This window comes from Rhea americana, unplaced genomic scaffold (assembly GCF_003343005.1).
Source record: "Rhea americana isolate MKP2758 unplaced genomic scaffold, rheAme1 scaffold_132, whole genome shotgun sequence".
Taxonomy (NCBI): Eukaryota; Metazoa; Chordata; class Aves; order Rheiformes; family Rheidae; genus Rhea; species Rhea americana.
The window spans coordinates 1,396,916-1,415,466 of record NW_028185395.1 but is presented as its reverse complement, the minus strand read 5'-3'; the positions used below and the strand labels follow the sequence as shown (position 1 = coordinate 1,415,466).

The 18,551-nt window shown below is 43.3% G+C and overlaps 1 protein-coding gene across 5 annotated transcripts; it reads right to left on the bottom strand.

Moving 5' to 3' along the window:
- Positions 1–2,376: 2,376 nt before the first annotated feature.
- Positions 2,377–18,220, bottom strand: ICOSLG (inducible T cell costimulator ligand). 5 transcript variants are annotated; one of them, XM_085297919.1, is made up of 7 exons: positions 18,163–18,220; positions 14,663–14,703; positions 12,334–12,699; positions 11,563–11,847; positions 9,588–9,770; positions 8,131–8,166; positions 2,377–2,893 (listed from the first exon to the last, which is right to left on the bottom strand). In XM_085297919.1, the coding sequence occupies exons 1-7, from the start codon at positions 18,174–18,176 to the stop codon at positions 2,499–2,501; spliced, it is 1,320 nt and encodes a 439-aa protein (XP_085154045.1). In that variant the 5' UTR covers positions 18,177–18,220; the 3' UTR covers positions 2,377–2,498. The 5 variants fall into 5 exon arrangements, with proteins under 5 accessions (XP_085154045.1, XP_085154046.1, XP_085154048.1 ...); XM_085297922.1 differs by having other exon boundaries at positions 2,817–4,963; XM_085297921.1 differs by lacking the exon at positions 2,377–2,893 and adding an exon at positions 7,265–7,696.
- Positions 18,221–18,551: the final 331 nt, after the last annotated feature.

Genomic DNA, 18,551 nt, shown 5'->3' with positions numbered 1-18,551 from the left:
GGAACCAGCACAGAGCCGGATTTTTCTCATGATCCCGACATGAGAATTCGATAATGTATTACAAGCAAGGGAGCAATCCTCCTGTGGTGCAAACGTTGCCAAATAGATATAGAGATAGCAATATAAATATAGATAACTAAAGGAATGGTGTTAAAAGATTGTGCTTATGATACAACTTCTGATGCTTTCCTGACCCAGAGCTTTAATGTTACTGGCATTTTGTCAATCATCTGATCTAAAATGTCTAATAAGATGATAAAGGTGCTTTGTGTTATAAAGGGACCTATAGTGCTTTGAGAATTGTTCAGACACTTTACACTTTTACCCCTTGACTGCCTTTTTGTCTCTATGATTGAAGTGGTGATGTATTTATTTTGAAAGTTAGATAAAATAGCAAGGGTAAGTAAGTTTGGTAAAGAAAGAGATGAATCAAGAGGAAGAGACTTGCCTCTAGTCCAGCGTGATGGTATGGAAAAGAAGTTTTTGTAAGCAAATCTGATTTTTGTTTTGAGATTGCAAGCTCAGCCTCTTAAAAGTTATTACATGTATGTCATCTGTGATGGTGTAGATTTCCTGGCAGAAGAAATTTTAGAAAGAAATTTTAGCACTTCACAAGGAGGGTGAATGTTGCAGAGAAGTAGACTTTCCAGTCCAGCCAGTAAAAGGAGGAGAGAAGGGTGGCTCTTCCTAGTGATGTGAGTTCAAGCTCAGTCAGCTATAGGCTTGCTTGACACTGGCCAGATGACTTTTGTGTCCACTTTTTCCAATTATAAGATGGTCCACATGGCACCTCTTCAAATCACAGGAAAACGAAGTAGTGCTTTCTTACTAAACAGCTGGGAACTGGTTTGGGTGAGCTGGAAGGTCAGGGTGAGCCTCTCCTGAGGCAAGAGTGTGCATTTCCACATAGCAACTGCTCGAGCCAGGCTGAAGCGGGAGACTATACCCTTCCCTAACCAAGTACTTAAGCATTTGATTAACAGTAAGATCATGAGTAGTTTGCATGGACTGGTGTTTTGTGCCATGGGGCATTGGTTCTGATATGTTGCTAATGCTGATTTAGTGGTACTGGCAATGCCTAAGCTGTTGGGAGCATTTTCGTTGTGCTGGATGATACAGATGAACATTTTGTGACAGAAATACCGCTAGAAAGATGACTGAGGAAGAGGCTAATGGTTTTTGGCCTCTAATTCCCTGGGCTGCCAAATGAGGAGGAGATAACCTCAAGAAACACAAGCTCAGTTACAGGCACTTTGCTGTGCAAACTGCTGGGATTTTCAGTACTGTAGCTGTCTTTCATGATCCTCAGATGGGGACTAGTTTGTGATGATTCCATCCTGTATCCTCTAAAGATCTTGTGGTGAAGTCCTAATATCAGCTCAAGCTTTGAGAGGAAGATTCCCAAAGGCCTAACTTTTGTAACAGTAAGGTTTCTCTCCTTAAAGTCCCTCTGAAGTGAGCTGAACAGGATTATTCTTTAGAGCAGTTTCTCTTTCTATGGAGATGTGAGGGGGGCTCCGTGAGGGTAATGTGAACTTTTGTGCATAAGTTCTCCTCTGCCACCTTAAATGTGAAAAGGATTGACTTTACATTTTGGAAAATAAGTTTCTAATAAAGTTCTTCAGGTAGCACAAGTGGCTACAGAGAAATATACAGTATTTGGAGTCAGGGTAGTTGAAGTGAAAAAAGGGAAAGTGTTTTTGGGCGAAAGAGAAATTTCGGCTCTCACAGGTGAAAAAGATTTAAATAATGAATTTGACTACAGGAAGGATGGATTCAAACCACTAAGCAGCAACATGCGTTCTCTCTCGGGGCTTTCCACCTGTGGTTTACCAGCCATGCCACAACGAAAGCCTTTTGCTTTTTTGTGAAAGTGAATCCATTTCTTAGAGTCTTCCCCAGAGCAGCATCAGGTGATGCTTTCCTGTGCCTGTGTTTAAGCTACTTGGGATATACACTTAATGTAAGCTGGTGCATCTAACAAAGGAAAATAGGGCGATGTTGGTGCTGAGGTGCAATGCCTGCCCAGGACAGTGCGATGAACCAGTTTAAGGTCAGGAGGTGCGAGGAGTTGGTTGCACCTTTGCTCTGCTGTCAGTCATTCAAGTGAGCTGAGAAACAGATGCATCAACTTAGCGTTGCCCTCAGGCTTCTGCATGGCTTTCAATTAGTTTGTTCAAGGTATACTGTTGTGCAATCAAATAGAGCGAAGCCTGTCCAGTCGCTGTGTTGCATTAGTCTCCTCTCATCTGAGGGCTTCGGAAAGGAGCACTCATGTGCCCTGAACTAATGTGACCAAAACTGTCACTTTGAGGGACTGTGATTTGGAGTGATTTGTCTTTTATGTGCTGATAGATTCAATCAAACATCCAGAAGAAAAATTAATGGACTTTATTTGGAATATAAACACAATGTGTGGTGACAAGAGCTCAATAAGTACAGATTTTCCCAGACCTTTGAATAGTAGCAAGCAACCGTCATCTAGGATTTATTTGCCTTCAGAAATAGCTGGAAGCTTGAACCACTTGAAAGTATGGCTTTTGCAAGAGCAAGCTGTCCTGTTCAGATGTATTCACTATGTATATGTAGTAATCTCGTAGTAAGAAAACCTCAGTGGTCTGAATTAGCTTAACAACATACTGTAGAGTGATTGCTAGGACACTTCTTGTACCTCTAAACAGTTGCAGCTTATTGCAGTTGCAGAACAGAAAGGAGGAAAACTGTTCTGAGAAAAGGCATGTGTCAGTAACAGCCGCACCAAAGGGGCTGCCCAAAACGACTCTGCATGCTGGGTGGTGAGGAAGCGCCTGCAGGACCTCTTCCTGACGCGCTAGAACATGGTTACCCTTCACATCCGCACAGATGTCATTCACATTTTTAAGGTGTCTGCAAGCTTAGGCAAGACAAGAAAAAGATGGCATGTAAAGTAGCCTGTGGCTTCTCAGTCTTTTTATCTAACAAGTACTGTGAGCTAAATGTCATATCTGATTGTAATTGTAAACTGGAAGGCAGCACAGGACAAAAGTAAAATTAATAAATAAATCAGGGTATCTTTCACAGACATTCAAAAATAGCAAATATGCAATATGTTTTTTAGAAGTTAATAGATAAAATTGCTTTTTAAAAAAACATTACTGTACAAACTATTACTTACAATCCAAACAAGATAGGAGCTTAAGTATTTAGTTGCAGCTTGCCCTTAAATTTTTTCCAGTTTCCATATCCTGTCCAAACTGGTGAGTAAGCCTAGATTGCATCAAATGAGAGCTTAACTGCCCCTTCCGTTAAATTTCACATAGGCTGAGACTGTGCAGTCCTTCAACAAAATGCTGACACGGTAGAGCCCCACAGTTACCAAACTCTGAGCCTGCTTGGGGGTATTGCTTCCACAAAAACTAACTGTGCTATTGCCAAACGGTTCTCTGTTCTGCATGATGGAAGAATAGGACAACCAAATTGATTTTCACTTGACTAGGATTTGAAATCTAATCTTAACATGAAAACTTAATTTCTCAAGTCATAATTGACACTGAAGTGCCTTCTCCATGCAGTTAGGACAAATGAGGCTGTGACTTGTTCACAGAGAAGGTAGGATCTTAGTCTAGCAACAGTGCAGGAGCAGCCAAGTGTTTCCAGGGCTCAGTTTAGAAAACAAACAAAAAACTCCACAAGCTGGCAAGAACTGCCCCATCTAAGCAGGTGGGAGCTGGTATAAATTCCTCTTCCTTCAAAACTTTGTCATGAATGGATTTTACTGCTTTACTATTTTCAGCCTGCTGTTCCTGGCTGAATAGGGGCTGAATCAGCGAGGCACGTGTCCTGTGGAAATTGCAGGTTTTGGCCTTCTCTCCTTTTCACTTACTTCAGCCATTGGTAAGTAAAGAATATTCATGGACAATGCAGTGATATAGCCTGCACTCCTCCTTTTCTGAGGGGAGGGAAGAGACAGGAGGAGAGGGGAGAAGAATTCAGTTTAAAATCCTCACTGGAAGTCACAAAGCAGTGATTAAACAAACAGAGACCAGCTGAATTGAGTAGAGCCTAGCTACACTTTTGTTCCATCCCAAAAGGGTATGTCTGGGTAATTTGACATTAACAGAGCAGAGAGAGTGCTATTTTTATCACAGTCTATCTGATTTCCACAAACTCTTCTTTCACACAGTATGCACTGGCTTTTATCAAAAGTGGAAGTCCCCGTTTTGGCACAATAATCAGGAAAGAATAAAATGTTAACATCAAGTGCATTTAAAGAAGGTTTCCTCATGTTAAGACACTGAGCTTAACCTAGTCACAGTGACTCCCATTTTGTAGAGTGATTGAACATTTGTGTGGGCTGAACATTTCTAGCTAGTTCTGTACACAGTAACACGCAGCTGGTAACACCAGACGAGAAGAGCGAAAGGATGTACTTAGGGGGAGAAAGGTGAAGTTCACAAATCTCACTTTGCAGAAAGTCCTGCAGTTTTCTTATTTTCTTTTGCTTTTGTTGTTTATTTTCTTTTCTAGCTGCCATTCTTCGTGTTCAGTAGCCATTGTCAGAGTAATGAGAAACAGAAAGAACTTCCAACACGCCTGAAACACAGTCGTTTCTGCTAGTAACAAATTCTTCGGTGATGGTGATGGTAGACTTCAGCATTCACCAAGTTTCATCATTCTAGCATAGAGTAGCTAAGTCTGAGACTTACTACTTTTCCGCAGTGCAGGAGCTCAAAACGCCAACAGACTCTCACAAAGGAATACCTGAAGTAGTTAACTGGTGTGGTGACGCAACTGCTGGTTGGCACAAAAATCCAAAGGATTTTGCTCTCCTCTTTGAAGAAGCCTTTTGCTGTCTATCTTGGCACATGCTGCAGAAACCTCTGTCACTTGTATCACAAGTAATGCTGCCACCGAGATAGGGGTGATTCTCCTGATGCAAGTCAAGCTGCCCAGGTTCTTGGTGGACTTTCCACTTAGACAGGTGCTGTAAAAACAAAGCAACTTTTTTCTTTAGAAAACAAAGCATCAGATCCTAGAGTTGTGCTTTTCCCACATAATCAGTGGAATAAGCAGCAAAGCTATATAAAAGATAGATATCTATAAAGATATATAAAAGATAGATTCAGTCCTACAGTAGTAAGAGTTGCTGTGACTGGGTTAAACATTGAATGTATTAACACTAGGAAGCCTTCTTTAAATGCACTTGATGCTAACATTTTATTCTCTACTGAATATTCTACCAAAACGGGGATTTCCATTTTTGATAAAAGCTCATGCTGCTGTGAGAAAATCAGCCTGGCTGTGAGTCCCTGAGCATCTGCCTGGCTACCTGACACATCAGCGGCTCTCTGCCTAGGTAAAGGTTGCCCTGGTGCTTGTGCTATAAAGTGCAAGTGCAAAAAGTGCTTCTCCTGCCAACATTCATGTCCCTGTGAAGGGATGTCAGTGTCACCATTGGTTTGGTTTAAGTTTCTCCTAAATAGAGAGATACACAAACCCTATCCTTGGATGAGGGGAAACCAGCTTCCCCGAGGCTCCTCTACAGTCTGTGGAGGGATTCCTCCAGAAAGCAATTCAGAACAACAACGGCAGCTTTGTCTCCAAATTCCTCCTCACGGGAGCATCCTGCCCCACTGACTGTTACAGGCATCTGCAGACTCCAGCCTCAACAGGATGCAATTACTCTTCTTTGTGGCTTACTTTCCCTACATTTTCTAAATGTCTTTGCTTTGTAACAGCAAAGCTAGTCTCAGCTGGCTGCTTTTCTTTTCTTTTCTTTTCTTTTCTTTTCTTTTCTTTTCTTTTCTTTTCTTTTCTTTTCTTTTCTTTTCTTTTCTTTTCTTTTCTTTTCTTTTCTTNTTTTCTTTTCTTTTCTTTTCTTTTCTTTTCTTTTCTTTTCTTTTCTTTTCTTTTCTTTTCTTTTCTTTTCCCTTTTTCTTTTTTGTGGTATTCACAATTTTCCCTCTCTGTTAAACACTCTGACCTTCTTCACAGAGTCAAACTGCTAAAAGCAGAAACACATTTTTACACCAGTATTGAAAAGCAGACTGCTATGGCAGTCTGTCCTTGAGGACATGACCACTGAAGTGTGTTACTCCCTAGCTACCGCACAGCCACCTTGAAAACCTCAAGAAATCATTGAACTGAGCCAAAATTTCTGCAAAATCATCACTTGGAGAAAGAAGAGCCCATCTTTTTGCCCCAAGGTAGTACCAGCTATTTCTGTATCATCTCTAAAACAGATACCTTTTTCTTGTTTTGTTAAGCAAATGCAAAGCAACAGCAACAAACCTGGAGTGATGGAGACTTCATAGACTCTCCACCTTGGTGCTCAGCTACCATTGCCCTTAGAAAGGTTATTTTTTCTAATATCTAACCTAAATTTCTGGGTTTTTTTTGGTTTAAGCCTGTTGTACGCTGCGTGATTTGTCTACTTGACTGAGATAATAAATGACTTCTCATCTCTTTATAGATTCTCTAAAGAGGGTTGTTATTGTGTCCCTACTCAACCTTGCCTTCCCCAGCCTAAATAAACACACACAATTAGGCTGTCATCAGAGATCACATTCCCTAGATTGTTCTCATTTCTCTGGCTTTGGTCCAAGTTGCCCTTGAATTCAGATGCCCAAAGGATTTAGGGGCACATGGCCTTCCCTGCCTTACATGGCTCTATTGGCAGAAAACAATCTTCACGGGTGGGACAGTTTCTGATAGCAACAAACACTCCAAAACTGCTGTCCTACCTCCTCCGCCAAATGATGCAGAGATGTGCCAAGGAAAAGATAGTGTCTGGAGGGACAGGATCTTCATTTTGTTGTTAATAAACAAATCAAGCTAGAGCAGCCTTCGATATAAGATAAATATTTACCTCTATTTGTGTGTCAGGGGTTATTTCTACTTAGGAGCTAGGTCCAGAGATCTAATTAAGCAGAGTTTGGCCTAAGTTAGAGGAAAAAACTGACTTTAAACAAATGGCCAGTTTTATGTTACTGTAGCTCACAAGAATGGAAGGAGAGGATGTCTCCTTATCTGAAGGAGAAACCCCATTCTTCTTACTATGTTATATTACACAGGAAACAGCCTGTAAATAAATAACAGCAGATAAATGGTTGCAGATAAGACTAGAATGGTATGATGAGTCTGGAGAACTGACTGTTCACCCAGTTTACATGATCACAAAAAAATTCTAAGCGTTTTTTTTAATCTAGGGATCATTCTGCTTCTGTTTGCTATTATGAACAGGGCACATACAGAGCTAAGGAAGACTCTACAGAGCTAAGTCTGCTAAGGCAGACTATGCTTTCTGTTGCTCTCACTGTTACAGTTTTGGCAGAGCCACAATATTTTCTGTCTAATCTGCAGAGACCTCCCAGGAAACAGTGCCTCAGCACAAACTACTAAATGAGATTTCACTCTCTCTGTGCTCTTACAAGTCCTCTGTGCTGAGTTTGTTTTTCCAAATTTTGCTGGATTTGTTTTGCTCTGTTTTTATTTCCTCCCACTATGAATGGAGAAACGAATTGTTAAACCAGCTGCTGGCCTTGCTTATGAAAACATGAACATGCTGAAGCTCTAAAATGCATTTCCTTTTTTCCACTAGAAAAGGAGACATTCCTAGTACTTTTTTTTTTTATGGGGTGTAAATAGGCTCAGGTTCATGGATATGAAGTAAATGATGTTCATCTGTCCCAGCTGAAGACCATCTAGGATGCGGCGCCTAAAAAGGCAGAGAACAACCACTTGCAGATTTTTACTGACATGAAATGGCCAGGGTTGTCCAAACTTGAAAATCAGCATTTAAAACAGATCTGTTAAGTCTGACTGCCTGGATTATATTATAACCAATCTGTCCTGATAAGAGTAGTAGCTGCAGCATAGCTGTAAAGCAGGAGGGGAGGGTGGTTCTTGCCTGTACACTCATATCAATTTGTCAGGTCCTTTGGCCTGAACTGTTGAAGGAGGACTTCCAGGAACTAGAACGCTCAGGCTGCTTTGGCAATACTCACAGGGCTCAAGAGAAGGGCTTCATGTGCTTGAGTTTACACACAGGTAGAAAGTCTAATTCAAAGGTTTTGTGCTGAACCCAAGCACTAAAACTGTAAAGTTAAGTCATTCCTGAGACAAACATGGTAACATATTTTTAATACTTACAGTTGAACTCTCCTTTGTCTTCATTTGGTTGGACATCTGTTGAAAAAAAAATGCAGGGTTTTAGGTATATAGGGTAGATAGCCATGGTCTTTATCTGAACTAAGGAGCATCCATTAGAACTGAGGGTTCCTTGAGCTAAATGTTCTTTGGACAGCAAAATGTGGTCCCTATCTGTTTGTTTGAAGTAAAGGTCACGTTTTCAGTACAGATATATATTTGGCTTGAAGTGACAGTCCTGCTCCATGTTTTAGGATGGAGTGGCTTTGCATCGCTCCTGTGTTGTTTCTGAAAGAAGGACACGGCTGCTAGCACAGCTGCTGCAGATACAGGCCAAGAGATCATCCTGCTTTCTCCTGCTCTTTTCTGGAGTGTCTAGGGGGTGTCAGCCAAGAGAAGGCAGAGCATGGATTGAAACTGTGGCTTGTCCTTCCCTATGAAAGGTGTGATTGCCCCTGCTTCCTTTTCTTAGAGGTTAGCTCTTGCATACCTGCAAACTACCTTGCGGTAATTACTTGCATACAGCAGCACAAACTCAGTCTGGTTTATAAGATATCTCTTGGAGCTACTCAGCCTTCATGTCTATTCAGGTTCTAGTTTCTTGGCTGTGATTCCTGCAGGACAATTCTGGAAAGGTGGAGGGGATATTCCTCCATGGAAAAGGACTGCTTCAGTAACTCACTCTTTTTTAGAACAATCCCAACCAAAAATCAGAGGACAAATCAGTCCTGAGAACCCTAGAGTCACTGAGTGGACAATTAAGGGCTCAAGATCCCACTATGAATTTCCTAAGCAGGTAGCTTTCTACGAGTTAGTTAGAAACAAAGCACATCTCACTGTCACTCCAATTTGTACTTGCACGCTGTTATATTGCTGCATTTGCCCGTGTGTGGGACTCTCAGTGTTTGGCAAGATAGAACAAAAAGTAGAATCATAGAATCAGTAAGGTTAGAAGGGACCTCTGGAGATCATCTAGTCCAACCTCCCTGCTCAAGCAGGGTCACCTACAGCATGTTAGACAGGGTTGCATCCAGGTGGGTTTTGAAGATCTCCAGAGAAGGAGACTCCACAACCTCTCTGGGCAACCTGTGCCAGTGCTCTGTCACTCTCACAGGGAAGAAATTCCCCCTTATGGTCAGGCAGAACTTCCTGTGCTTCAATTTCTGCCCATTGCGTCTTGTCCTGTCACACGGCACAACTGAAAAGAGTTTGTCCCCATCCCCTTGACACCCTCCCTTCAGGCACTTATACACATTGATAAGATCCCCTCTCAGTCTTCTCTTCCCCAGACTGAACAGGCCCAGCTCTCGCAGCCATTCCTCACAGGGCAGATGCTCCAGCACCCTGATCATCTTTGCAGATGATGATTATGTCCAGTGACATGCTAGATGACATTAAATATTTTGGCAAATGAATAAGAATTCTTCAGATTTGATTGAGGAAATCAAGGACCTCATTACCTTTGTAAGATACCACTTGAGAGGACCTCCATCTCCCTCTCCGTAGCCAGCAGGCTACAACAGCTAGAATAGCTATCAGAATGACAATGGAAACGATGCCGGCTGCTTGAGCACCTTGTCTTTTTTTTTCCAGGTCTTTTTGACTTTCTGTGTTAGAAGAGTTGTTTATCTTTTCCTGTGTGTCTAAAATAAAACAGAAGAAACAGGATGTAATGAGGTGTAAATTATTACGTTTCATTCCAGGCAGTCAACTGACCACATTCTGTACAAAAATTCTGAAAGACTAAATATCTATGCCATTTGCTTCATTGTAATTCTGGTCCTATTCCTTTTGTGCAAGGCATGTCTCTAGCTGACCTGGTCTAATAGTATAGTAATACAATACCACTTCATTCCTGTTGTGTCATTATACCACATACACTCCGCTTCCTTCTTTCTTTTTATTCTTATTTCACCTCAGCCTTGTCAGACTCAGTTGAAAATAAAGCTATGTAAAAGCTATAATGAAATGTGGCAGCATTCACAGAAGTGAGTGAAAAATCTGTTCCTCTGAAGTTAGTGATGAAATCCCACTGATTTCTGTGGACTTCCACCTGGATATGGGGAAGAACTTCTTCACTGTGAGAGTGACAGAGCACTGGCACAGGTTGCCCAGAGAGGTTGTGGAGTCTCCTTCTCTGGAGATCTTCAAAACCCGCCTGGATGCAACCCTGTCTAACATGCTGTAGGTGACCCTGCTTGAGCAGGGGGGGTTGGACTAGATACTTACTTTTCCTTTAATTTAGGTTGAGAGCAAGGGATGGGAGCACATAGTTTTTTTCCTGAAAGTAGTTTAATCTGTATAACTTGGCTATGTTAGCGCAATCAGTTCCATTAACTCAAGGTTATGTGACTGCTTCTATAAAGACACTGTGAGGGAAGAGGGGAAAGTAAGAGGAAGAGAAGAAAGATTTCTTCATATCCTACCATGGCTATCTGCTGTTTCTGATTCATGAACGGAAACAGTTGATTTTGGGTTGGCTGTCCAGGTCTGTTCTGCAGCTCTTGGCCTCACCGTGCCCACCACAGCCTAGCATGCTCAGGTAAACTAACTATGGGAATTTAGACATAGCTCTGTAAGCAGTCAAACCTCCTTGCAGCAGGTGCAGGAGCCTGAGAAAGAAAGGTGTGGTGGGTAGCAGGACCAGGAACTGCGGTGAGACTGAGCAACCGACTGAAGATAAGCGCTCCCACTCCAGATCGCTTCTCTATACAGCTGTTTAGAAACCACAAAGTATGCTATCATCAGTACTAGAGCTATAACTTTTTTTTTTTTAATAGCTACTAGCTTTCTGTTTCTGTGAAGAACTGAGTGGGTAAACACTTCTTTTTATTACTGATCATTAAAATCAGCAGTAAACAGTGTATTATTCTTGTGATCTCATTTTATTGCTCTGTCAGGCTAATATGTCACCTGTTTGCTACAGGCCTACTTTAAACAGTGCACCGTGTTGAACTGAGTTTGGGGACTGAAAATAGAACTTCACAACTAAACAGAATAAAAAGAAAATGTAAATAAAAACAGAATAAAAAGAAAAGCAACCACGTGTTGGGGTGGGTGGGTCAGGAATCACGGATCTACTGCACAGTGTCACTCGAAAAATAATCTGACTCCCCAAGCTGTCACATGCCAGAGGGGCAGAAGAGTAAAGCCCAGTAGTTTCAAAATTACTGTCTCAGAGGCAAGGGATTCTCAGTATTGCTGCTGTAAAATGCTTGATGGGGTGTTCTGTTGAATTTGGAAGATGTTAGAAGTAAACATAAATTCCATGGCTAAGAGTAGTTAGGTTAAAAGAAAAGCTGAACTTTTCTCAGCAGCTTTCTGAACTACTGAATTAAGGTATATCCCTCATTAGAAGTGCATGTCTACAGACAGATGCACGCTAATTGATATGCCTGTTATCTAGAAAACATGAAATATTATGAAGCAACTTACAGTTAGCTGATAGATTTTCCTGAAGTATTTTATTTTCTATGGAGCACTCTATCTGCATATTAGAAGTTGCTTTAATCTTCAGTGTACTGAAAACGCTGTAAGTGCCATCAGCGTGGGGGGTGATCTTTAATTCTGATGGAGGCAGGTGGCTGTTGTCTGTTTTATTTATCCAATAAACATTTGGTTCTGGGTATCCATTGCTGGATTTGCAGCTGAAAGTTACCTCTTCCCCACTGCTGTTCACATTTCTTACTGGTCCACTAAGTATTGGTTGGCTGTAACTTGCTGGCGTGAAAGAAAAAGGAAAGAGTCATCAACATTTTTAAATGTACTAAAAAGACAAAACTTTGTCATGGATTCTCAAGCAGAATTCCTGGGCTTCACAAAGTCATCACAACTTGAACATAAAACATCTGCAGGTTTGATATATAAACTAGTTATGTGAGTGAATTATCTGGAGGGGCAGAAAGCTGAAGCCAAATCCAAAAGAAGAAAGCAACCTGGTAAACTGCTATACCCCAGTGATGTGCAAGATCCCTTAAATTCATAAAAACCAAACTTAAAAAAAAAGGATAAACAGATGATAGAGTTACACTACCAGTTTTCACTTCTTTATCTGTAACATTTAAATCAAGTAGATTCCAGTTCAACAAAAGCACTGAAGTGTACTTCAGATTTAAGGACATGCTTAAATGCAATACTGAAATGGCACTGATTTGAAAAATTAGAATCATGATTGGGCAAATATGTGCAAGTAATAAAAGTTCTTACCTGCTAAACTGAGAACTACTACTTCCTGGTGAATCACTCTGGTATACTCAGTTTTCTGCAGTACTATGCATTTGTATGTACGTTCATCACTTTGGCTGACATTTAACAGCAGCAGAGAAAAGTTGCCGTTTTCCAGTCTATCCCAAAATAACTGAGTCCTGTTTTTAAAGTGAATACACTGTTCACTTTCGTTGTCTTGGCCGGAGATTAGTGCATGCACTACTAAACACTTTTCTTGGTCATCAGCTACTTGCCAATATACCCGTAGGTTATTTAATTGGAATTTCCCTGCTAGAGGATAAATGCAACTCAGTTTAGCATTGTCTCCAAGTTTACTGATGATGAACTTCTCCTCCAGTGCAGTAACTACAAAGATAAAAAGAGAAGGAGGACAAAAGGAGATTATGTGGAGAAAATGTCTTTTTTTTCAAGTATATTCTATTACATGTGGACTCTGATATTAGTATTTATAACTTACTTCTCTTCACCTGCAGCTAATTTTATGTATGTGTGCATATGTATTTTCCAAAGGGATCTTTACAATACAAATTCTACTGATTATTTCTTTCTTTGAACACCTACCAGTGTTTCTTGCTAACTGTTGCAAGAAACAGTTAGCTCCATGGACACTGCATTTGTTTCACCTTGCCATAAATTAGACTGACTGTGACTAACTGCAGATGAGTATTAAAAAGTCCTAATGAAAAAAAAAACAGTGATCATCAACACATTAAACTAAGAAAAATGACAAACATCACAAGGGCAATCACAAGAATTGGCAATATTAATAAGAAACATAGCAGTACCATTTAATGGTTGAGATCAAAATAATTAGTAATTCCATAGGGATGAAACCATGTTTCTCAAAGCGGATGCGTCAAAGAGTAATATTTTGCTGCTACCATGGGTGTCACCCTGTCAAATACACGCAGTGAGCAAGTTAGCATGCTGAGGTGTCACAGGCAGTGACACATCTATTTTACACATGTGCAACCTCCATCAGCTGCTTGAGACAGGCCAGCAGAGCAGCTGGCCTGCCAGTTTGAGCAAGGCAGCCTCTCCTCTTGGAGGAGCAATCGGAAGAGGTCAGCAGTTTGCCAGGACATGCAGAAAGTGCAAATCAGCCATCTGGAATGCTCTGACCTCTCAGCCACCTTTATTATATCATCTCTCCTTGATTGCAGCAGCCAAAACCCTTGTTGCAATAGGTGGCTGAGACCAAAGCACCGTGCATGCTGGTTGTAAATGTTGGACAGAGGTGTAAGAGGGTTGCATGTTGTATTGGGTGGGAGAGATTATGGATGGGGAAAAGGATTATGCATGGGTGAAGATTAGGGAGAGAAAAGATAACAGGTGTGGGGATTGGAAATATGAAACAGAGCACATTTTAGCAGGAGGAAGCAATGTTTTAGGTAACGGGGGACATGTCCCAGTGCTGATGCACCAGACTCAGACAGACTCAGAAAAGGCTCATCCACATGTCTAAGTAAAACACTGCTGGGATGAGTGCACTACTTGCAGGGAGGAAGGGAATATGTGTCCTGCAGGCCCTCATGCTCTGCTGGATGAGGCAAAGTTGTGGGCATGAACTGCAGCAAAGGTGGGCAGCTCAGGCACAAGGAAGCCCCTCACAGCAGCAGAAAAAATGAAGCTCTGGAAAACACTGCTTGGGAAGGTGGAGGCACCCTCATCACTGATGTTGTTTAAGAGACCAACCAGCATCTACCAAGACTGATTCAGGTGTGGTTTGTCCCGATTTAGGGCCTGGGGGGTTTCCTTTAATGACTCTGTCAAGGTCCTTCTCAGCCACCAGTGATTAAGCAAAAATGGATAACAGATATCTCTCAATATAAAAATGTTTAAATATTATCACTGGGGATAACTTTTTTTTTTTGAAAGGGAATCTGGAATTGCAGTAAAAGACATCTTTGATACAGTGGTATACAGTGCTATCCACAATATGAGCATTGAATTCAGCTGTACATCTCAGACCTTCTAATCTCCAGCCCTTATTATCTCACTTCTAAGGCCTTTTGTTGGTAGTAGGTGATGAACATGCAGGGATGTCTGCAAAGCAGGAAGAGTAGTCTGAACAAGAGCATCCACATGATTCCTTGCTGGTCTCTGTATTAACATTGAGACAAATTGTGTTTTTCACTTTTTCTTTGCATGATGCATGTCACAGCAGTTTTTCACACTGACAAGTCCTTAAGCATTTTGCTGAAAACATCTGGATGTTTATTTTGTACATATTATGGATACTCTGTGTATTTGAACAAACATTGTCAGGAAGGGCAGCCTGGGTTTATTTGAAGTGTTCTTTACTTACCAGGTCTCAGAATATGAAGAAACAGTAACAAAACTCCACAGCTAAAATAAAAAACAAACATGTTACATAATAGACTAAGATGTCCATTGTTTACATGAGCAATAAACATCATGTTGGCTGTTTCAATATAGTAGCAGAAGTAGATAAATTTGGTACCCTAGTGATCTCCATTATGTAAACTCACAGTGAATATTTGCATTTTTGACAGCTGCAAAACTTCTGCTTGAACAACATAGCTCTGCGGGTGGGTGGCCAAGGCCAGGAATAGAAGTAAAATGCACTAATATTGGAATGGGAGCAGAAGCCATGAAGCTGGTGCTATGTCTATCTTTTTAAAATGAACCATATCAATCTACTGGACTGATGGGTCCTGTACAACATCGGAATCACAGGACAGGAGAGCGGCTGCACGGACCTGAATCCAGGTCCAACCCCTGCATGTCACCTGGTTGTTGAAACAAAATGACCTGTGATTTTGTTTTGTTAAAGCGGCTAACTGTGCTGCCCACCGTTTTCTGCAGTCAGTAAAATGTGTAAACAGGAAATGCTTGATAGCATGGAGTTTGCACAGTTTTTACTGGAAAGATTTCAATATGTTTGATTACTCCAGAGGGCAAACCCATGCTGGAGTTTCCCAAGCTAGTTTCACACACTGGATACTATAGGAAAACTCAGTTTTCCTAAAGCCTTGGTGATTTAACTCTCATCCTATAAGATCTAGGGAAAGATAAATGTCCAGCACATTTCTGAAAATTATTTTAAAATAGCCTCTCATCTCTATGCCTAATTATAATTTTGGATCTCCTTCCTCCAAACCTCTTTGTGAAAGGAAAATACTGGAAAAGTTTCAAAATGGGAATTGTGTGGCTCCAGTTTCCCACCTTGATATTGCCAAAGAGCAGAGGAGCACAGGCTTATTCCCAGTTCCCCCAGCTTGCTTTTACGAGCAAGCGGGGCCATGAGGCCACACTGCCTGGCAGCAGTTGGTTCCCCTCCTCTGGTCACTGTCATGCCACAGCCAGGTTGGACACAGAGCAGAGAGTCAGGGCACTGGGCAGAGCTCTCCCCAGTGGCTTGTGTCCACCCAGGAATGAGTGTGGGGGTCTCCCATGCAGGCTCCTCACCTCTTTCCCTCCAAACCAACCTGCCCAGCCTCGCTCTCCTTCTTCCAAGCTCTAACCCAAGCTCTCTTTCCCAGCGCCTATTTCTCACCTTACTTTTCCCCCTCAGCTGTACTTTACACCAATCACCTCCCCTCACTTCAAGGCTCTCTGCCCTTTACCTGCAGCTCCTGCCCCTTTGCCCACCTTGGCATCAGGTTTCCTCCAGCACCTCCTAGGTGCAACATCTGCCCAGCCCTAATCCCACCAGTTGCTTGGACCCATCCTGAGACCCCTCTGCTACTGTGGAGAAAGATCTCATCTGCTCTCAAGAAATTTTTAACGTACTCCAACATATCCAGCTTCCCATGGAGAAAGCAAAGGCCATCGTCCTGGCACAGAAGCTACCCTCATCTGATGGCCCATCTCCAGAGAATGGGAGAGGTTAAGAAGTTTAAAGAAAAGCTGGTCGGAGCTGTATGTCTTTTATACAAAGAAAACACTAGATTTTCCTCTTCTATGCCCTTTCAAATGCCTTCATAGATGAGGCTTAAAAAAATTTAAGTGGATGCCCAGTGTAGAATATTTCTGCTCTAACACAGTTATTTTAGCAAATCCATGAGCAGCCCTGAAGTAAGTCTCCTAAGTGCATGCAGTTTTACATTGTGCTCTTGTTTGTATTTCTATACTGTGCAGGAGCTATCACTTTCATGCCAGGCTATCAGATATCTTTCTTGAAAAGTTCATCCTAATGCTATTCTTAATCCTGTGGTTATGTTTTTCTGTTTGTTTGTTCACACTTCTCCAAAACAAACTATGGCTGTAATAAGTCATTTGAATTAAATGGAGAACAATAATTGACTGTTCTTTATGGGACTTTTCAGGGAATTTCCCATGGGAGTCATTTGCTGGTGCCAACCAACTTTTTGGTAGTCAGCCAGAAATAATTATGTATACAGAGCAGATCTTAATTAATTATTTTAATAAGCTTTGTACCTGTCAAGGTTGGAAAACTCATCCTCTTACTGGGAGGAGGTTGCAACCATGGTAGTGCAGTACATTGGCCCACCATCTTCCCCCCCCCCCCAGCATAACTTTAGTGCTCTTTTGCTTTTGGAAAAAATGGGAGAAAGTCATGCCCACAGAGATCTTATTTTTGCCCTCATCTGTACACTCCGCTCAGGGAGCTCCACTAATTGCAGGGGTAGCAGGACTAATTCTTTATGATTCCTCTCTTTATTTTCCCCTCCTTTTTTAAAGCCATGTTTTTCTCTCTTTTTTTTCTTTTTCAATTCTTTCCCACACCTTCCCCTTCTATTTTTTTTAATGTCATGTGAAACGGGAGAAAGTTGCGCTTCCTCTTTCATATGTACTTGCTCAGTGAGATTATTCTTCCTATTCACATCTCAACCTTTTCATGCATGAGTTTCACGCATGATGAGTTGAGGGATGTTGTTGTTCCGTCACAAGTAGCAAGACAAAAGGTGTCTTGTTGCACGCAATAAAACTTCAGGGCTCCACAGCTAAGGTTTATAGATTTGCTTTATCTGCTAACTGGCCATGACAAACTTCTCGCATCTGCGCTGAGGAGTGTACTGCCCTAAACATGTCACCTGTAAAGCTTTTCTAACACTCCCTTTAAGGCAATAACAAAAATGGTTGGGCCTGCTTGAGTTCTTCCCTCGTTCGCACCTGGGTGCAACGACTCCTTAAAAAGTGGGTTTATTGTGCACGGGCAGCACCTGGCTTTGCTGATGTTGAGTGGAAAGCGAAGCCGTGCAGGGCCTTTGCGCAGAAGCGATGTGCTGTGCCAGGCCAGGCACTCCCTGTCAAAGGGGGCTGCAGAGCTTTGCCTCTTCCCGTGTCCCGGCTTTGTGGCAGACCCCCGTCCTTGCCTCGCTGCCGGGGAGCCTCAGGCACCCTCGGCTTGTGGCTCTCGCCGTGGCTCCGCGGCTCAGGGGAAGCTGCTTCGCCTCCTTGCGTGAATACCGATTTACAAGTGCGGGGCTGGGGCTGGAGCGGCTGGACACGAAGTTAAACCGGAGGCTCGCTGCCCCCGTGCTCCGGGGGCCCGCGGGGCGCTCCGGGAGCCGCGGCCGCCGCCGGGCCGGGAGGGGACCCGGCCCCGCCGCATCCCCGCGCCGCGCCGCGCCGCGCTCCGCGCCGGACTGCGCTTCACGCTGCAGTCAAACCGGGCTTCTTTTTCCTAAAGCGAGTAGTTGGGGGGGGGGGGGAATCTCTTTGCCTCTAAGCGACGCAAATCCTTAACCAGCAGCCCCGGGAAGCAGCCGGCGTCCGCCCCTCGCCTCCCCACGAGGACACGCAGGAGGGGAGGAAGGCAGATGCTCCCCCTCGAGCCCCTGCCCCGATCCCCGCACGGCCCCCGGGGCTGCCACTCACCGTCGCGGTTCCATCGCGGCGGCGGCGCGGGAGCCGAGCCGAGCCGAGCCGAGCCGAGCCAAGCTGTGCGAGCGGCTGGCCCGGTTTAGGCCATTCCCCCTTCCCTCCCACGCCTCCGCCCTCGGGGGATTTCCGCGTCCCGTGCGCTCCGGGAGCCGGTGCGCGGCCAGCGAGGCACCTTGCAAGCGGGCCGGGGCGCCTCGCAAAGCGGGGCGCCCTGCGGGCCAGGCCGTCCCGCAAGCGGGTCCCGCAGCGCCCGCAAAACCCTGCTGTGGGCCCGAGAGCGCCCCGGCCCATGCTGAGCGCCCCGCAGCAGCGGTTAGGGTTTCACCGCCCAGCCTCCACTGGCCCTTCGCCAAAGCTTTGCTGAGGCCACTTGCTAGTGCCCC

Excerpts from the sequence above, each read along its gene's own strand:
- ICOSLG (XM_085297919.1), bottom strand. Across the intron at positions 11,848-12,333 it reads AGTAGTTCTCAGTTTAGCAG|CAAGTTACAGCCAACCAATA; the intron begins GTAAGAACTTTT and ends CTTTCACGCCAG. Across the intron at positions 9,771-11,562 it reads GGAAAATCTATCAGCTAACT|ACACACAGGAAAAGATAAAC; the intron begins GTAAGTTGCTTC and ends GTTTTATTTTAG.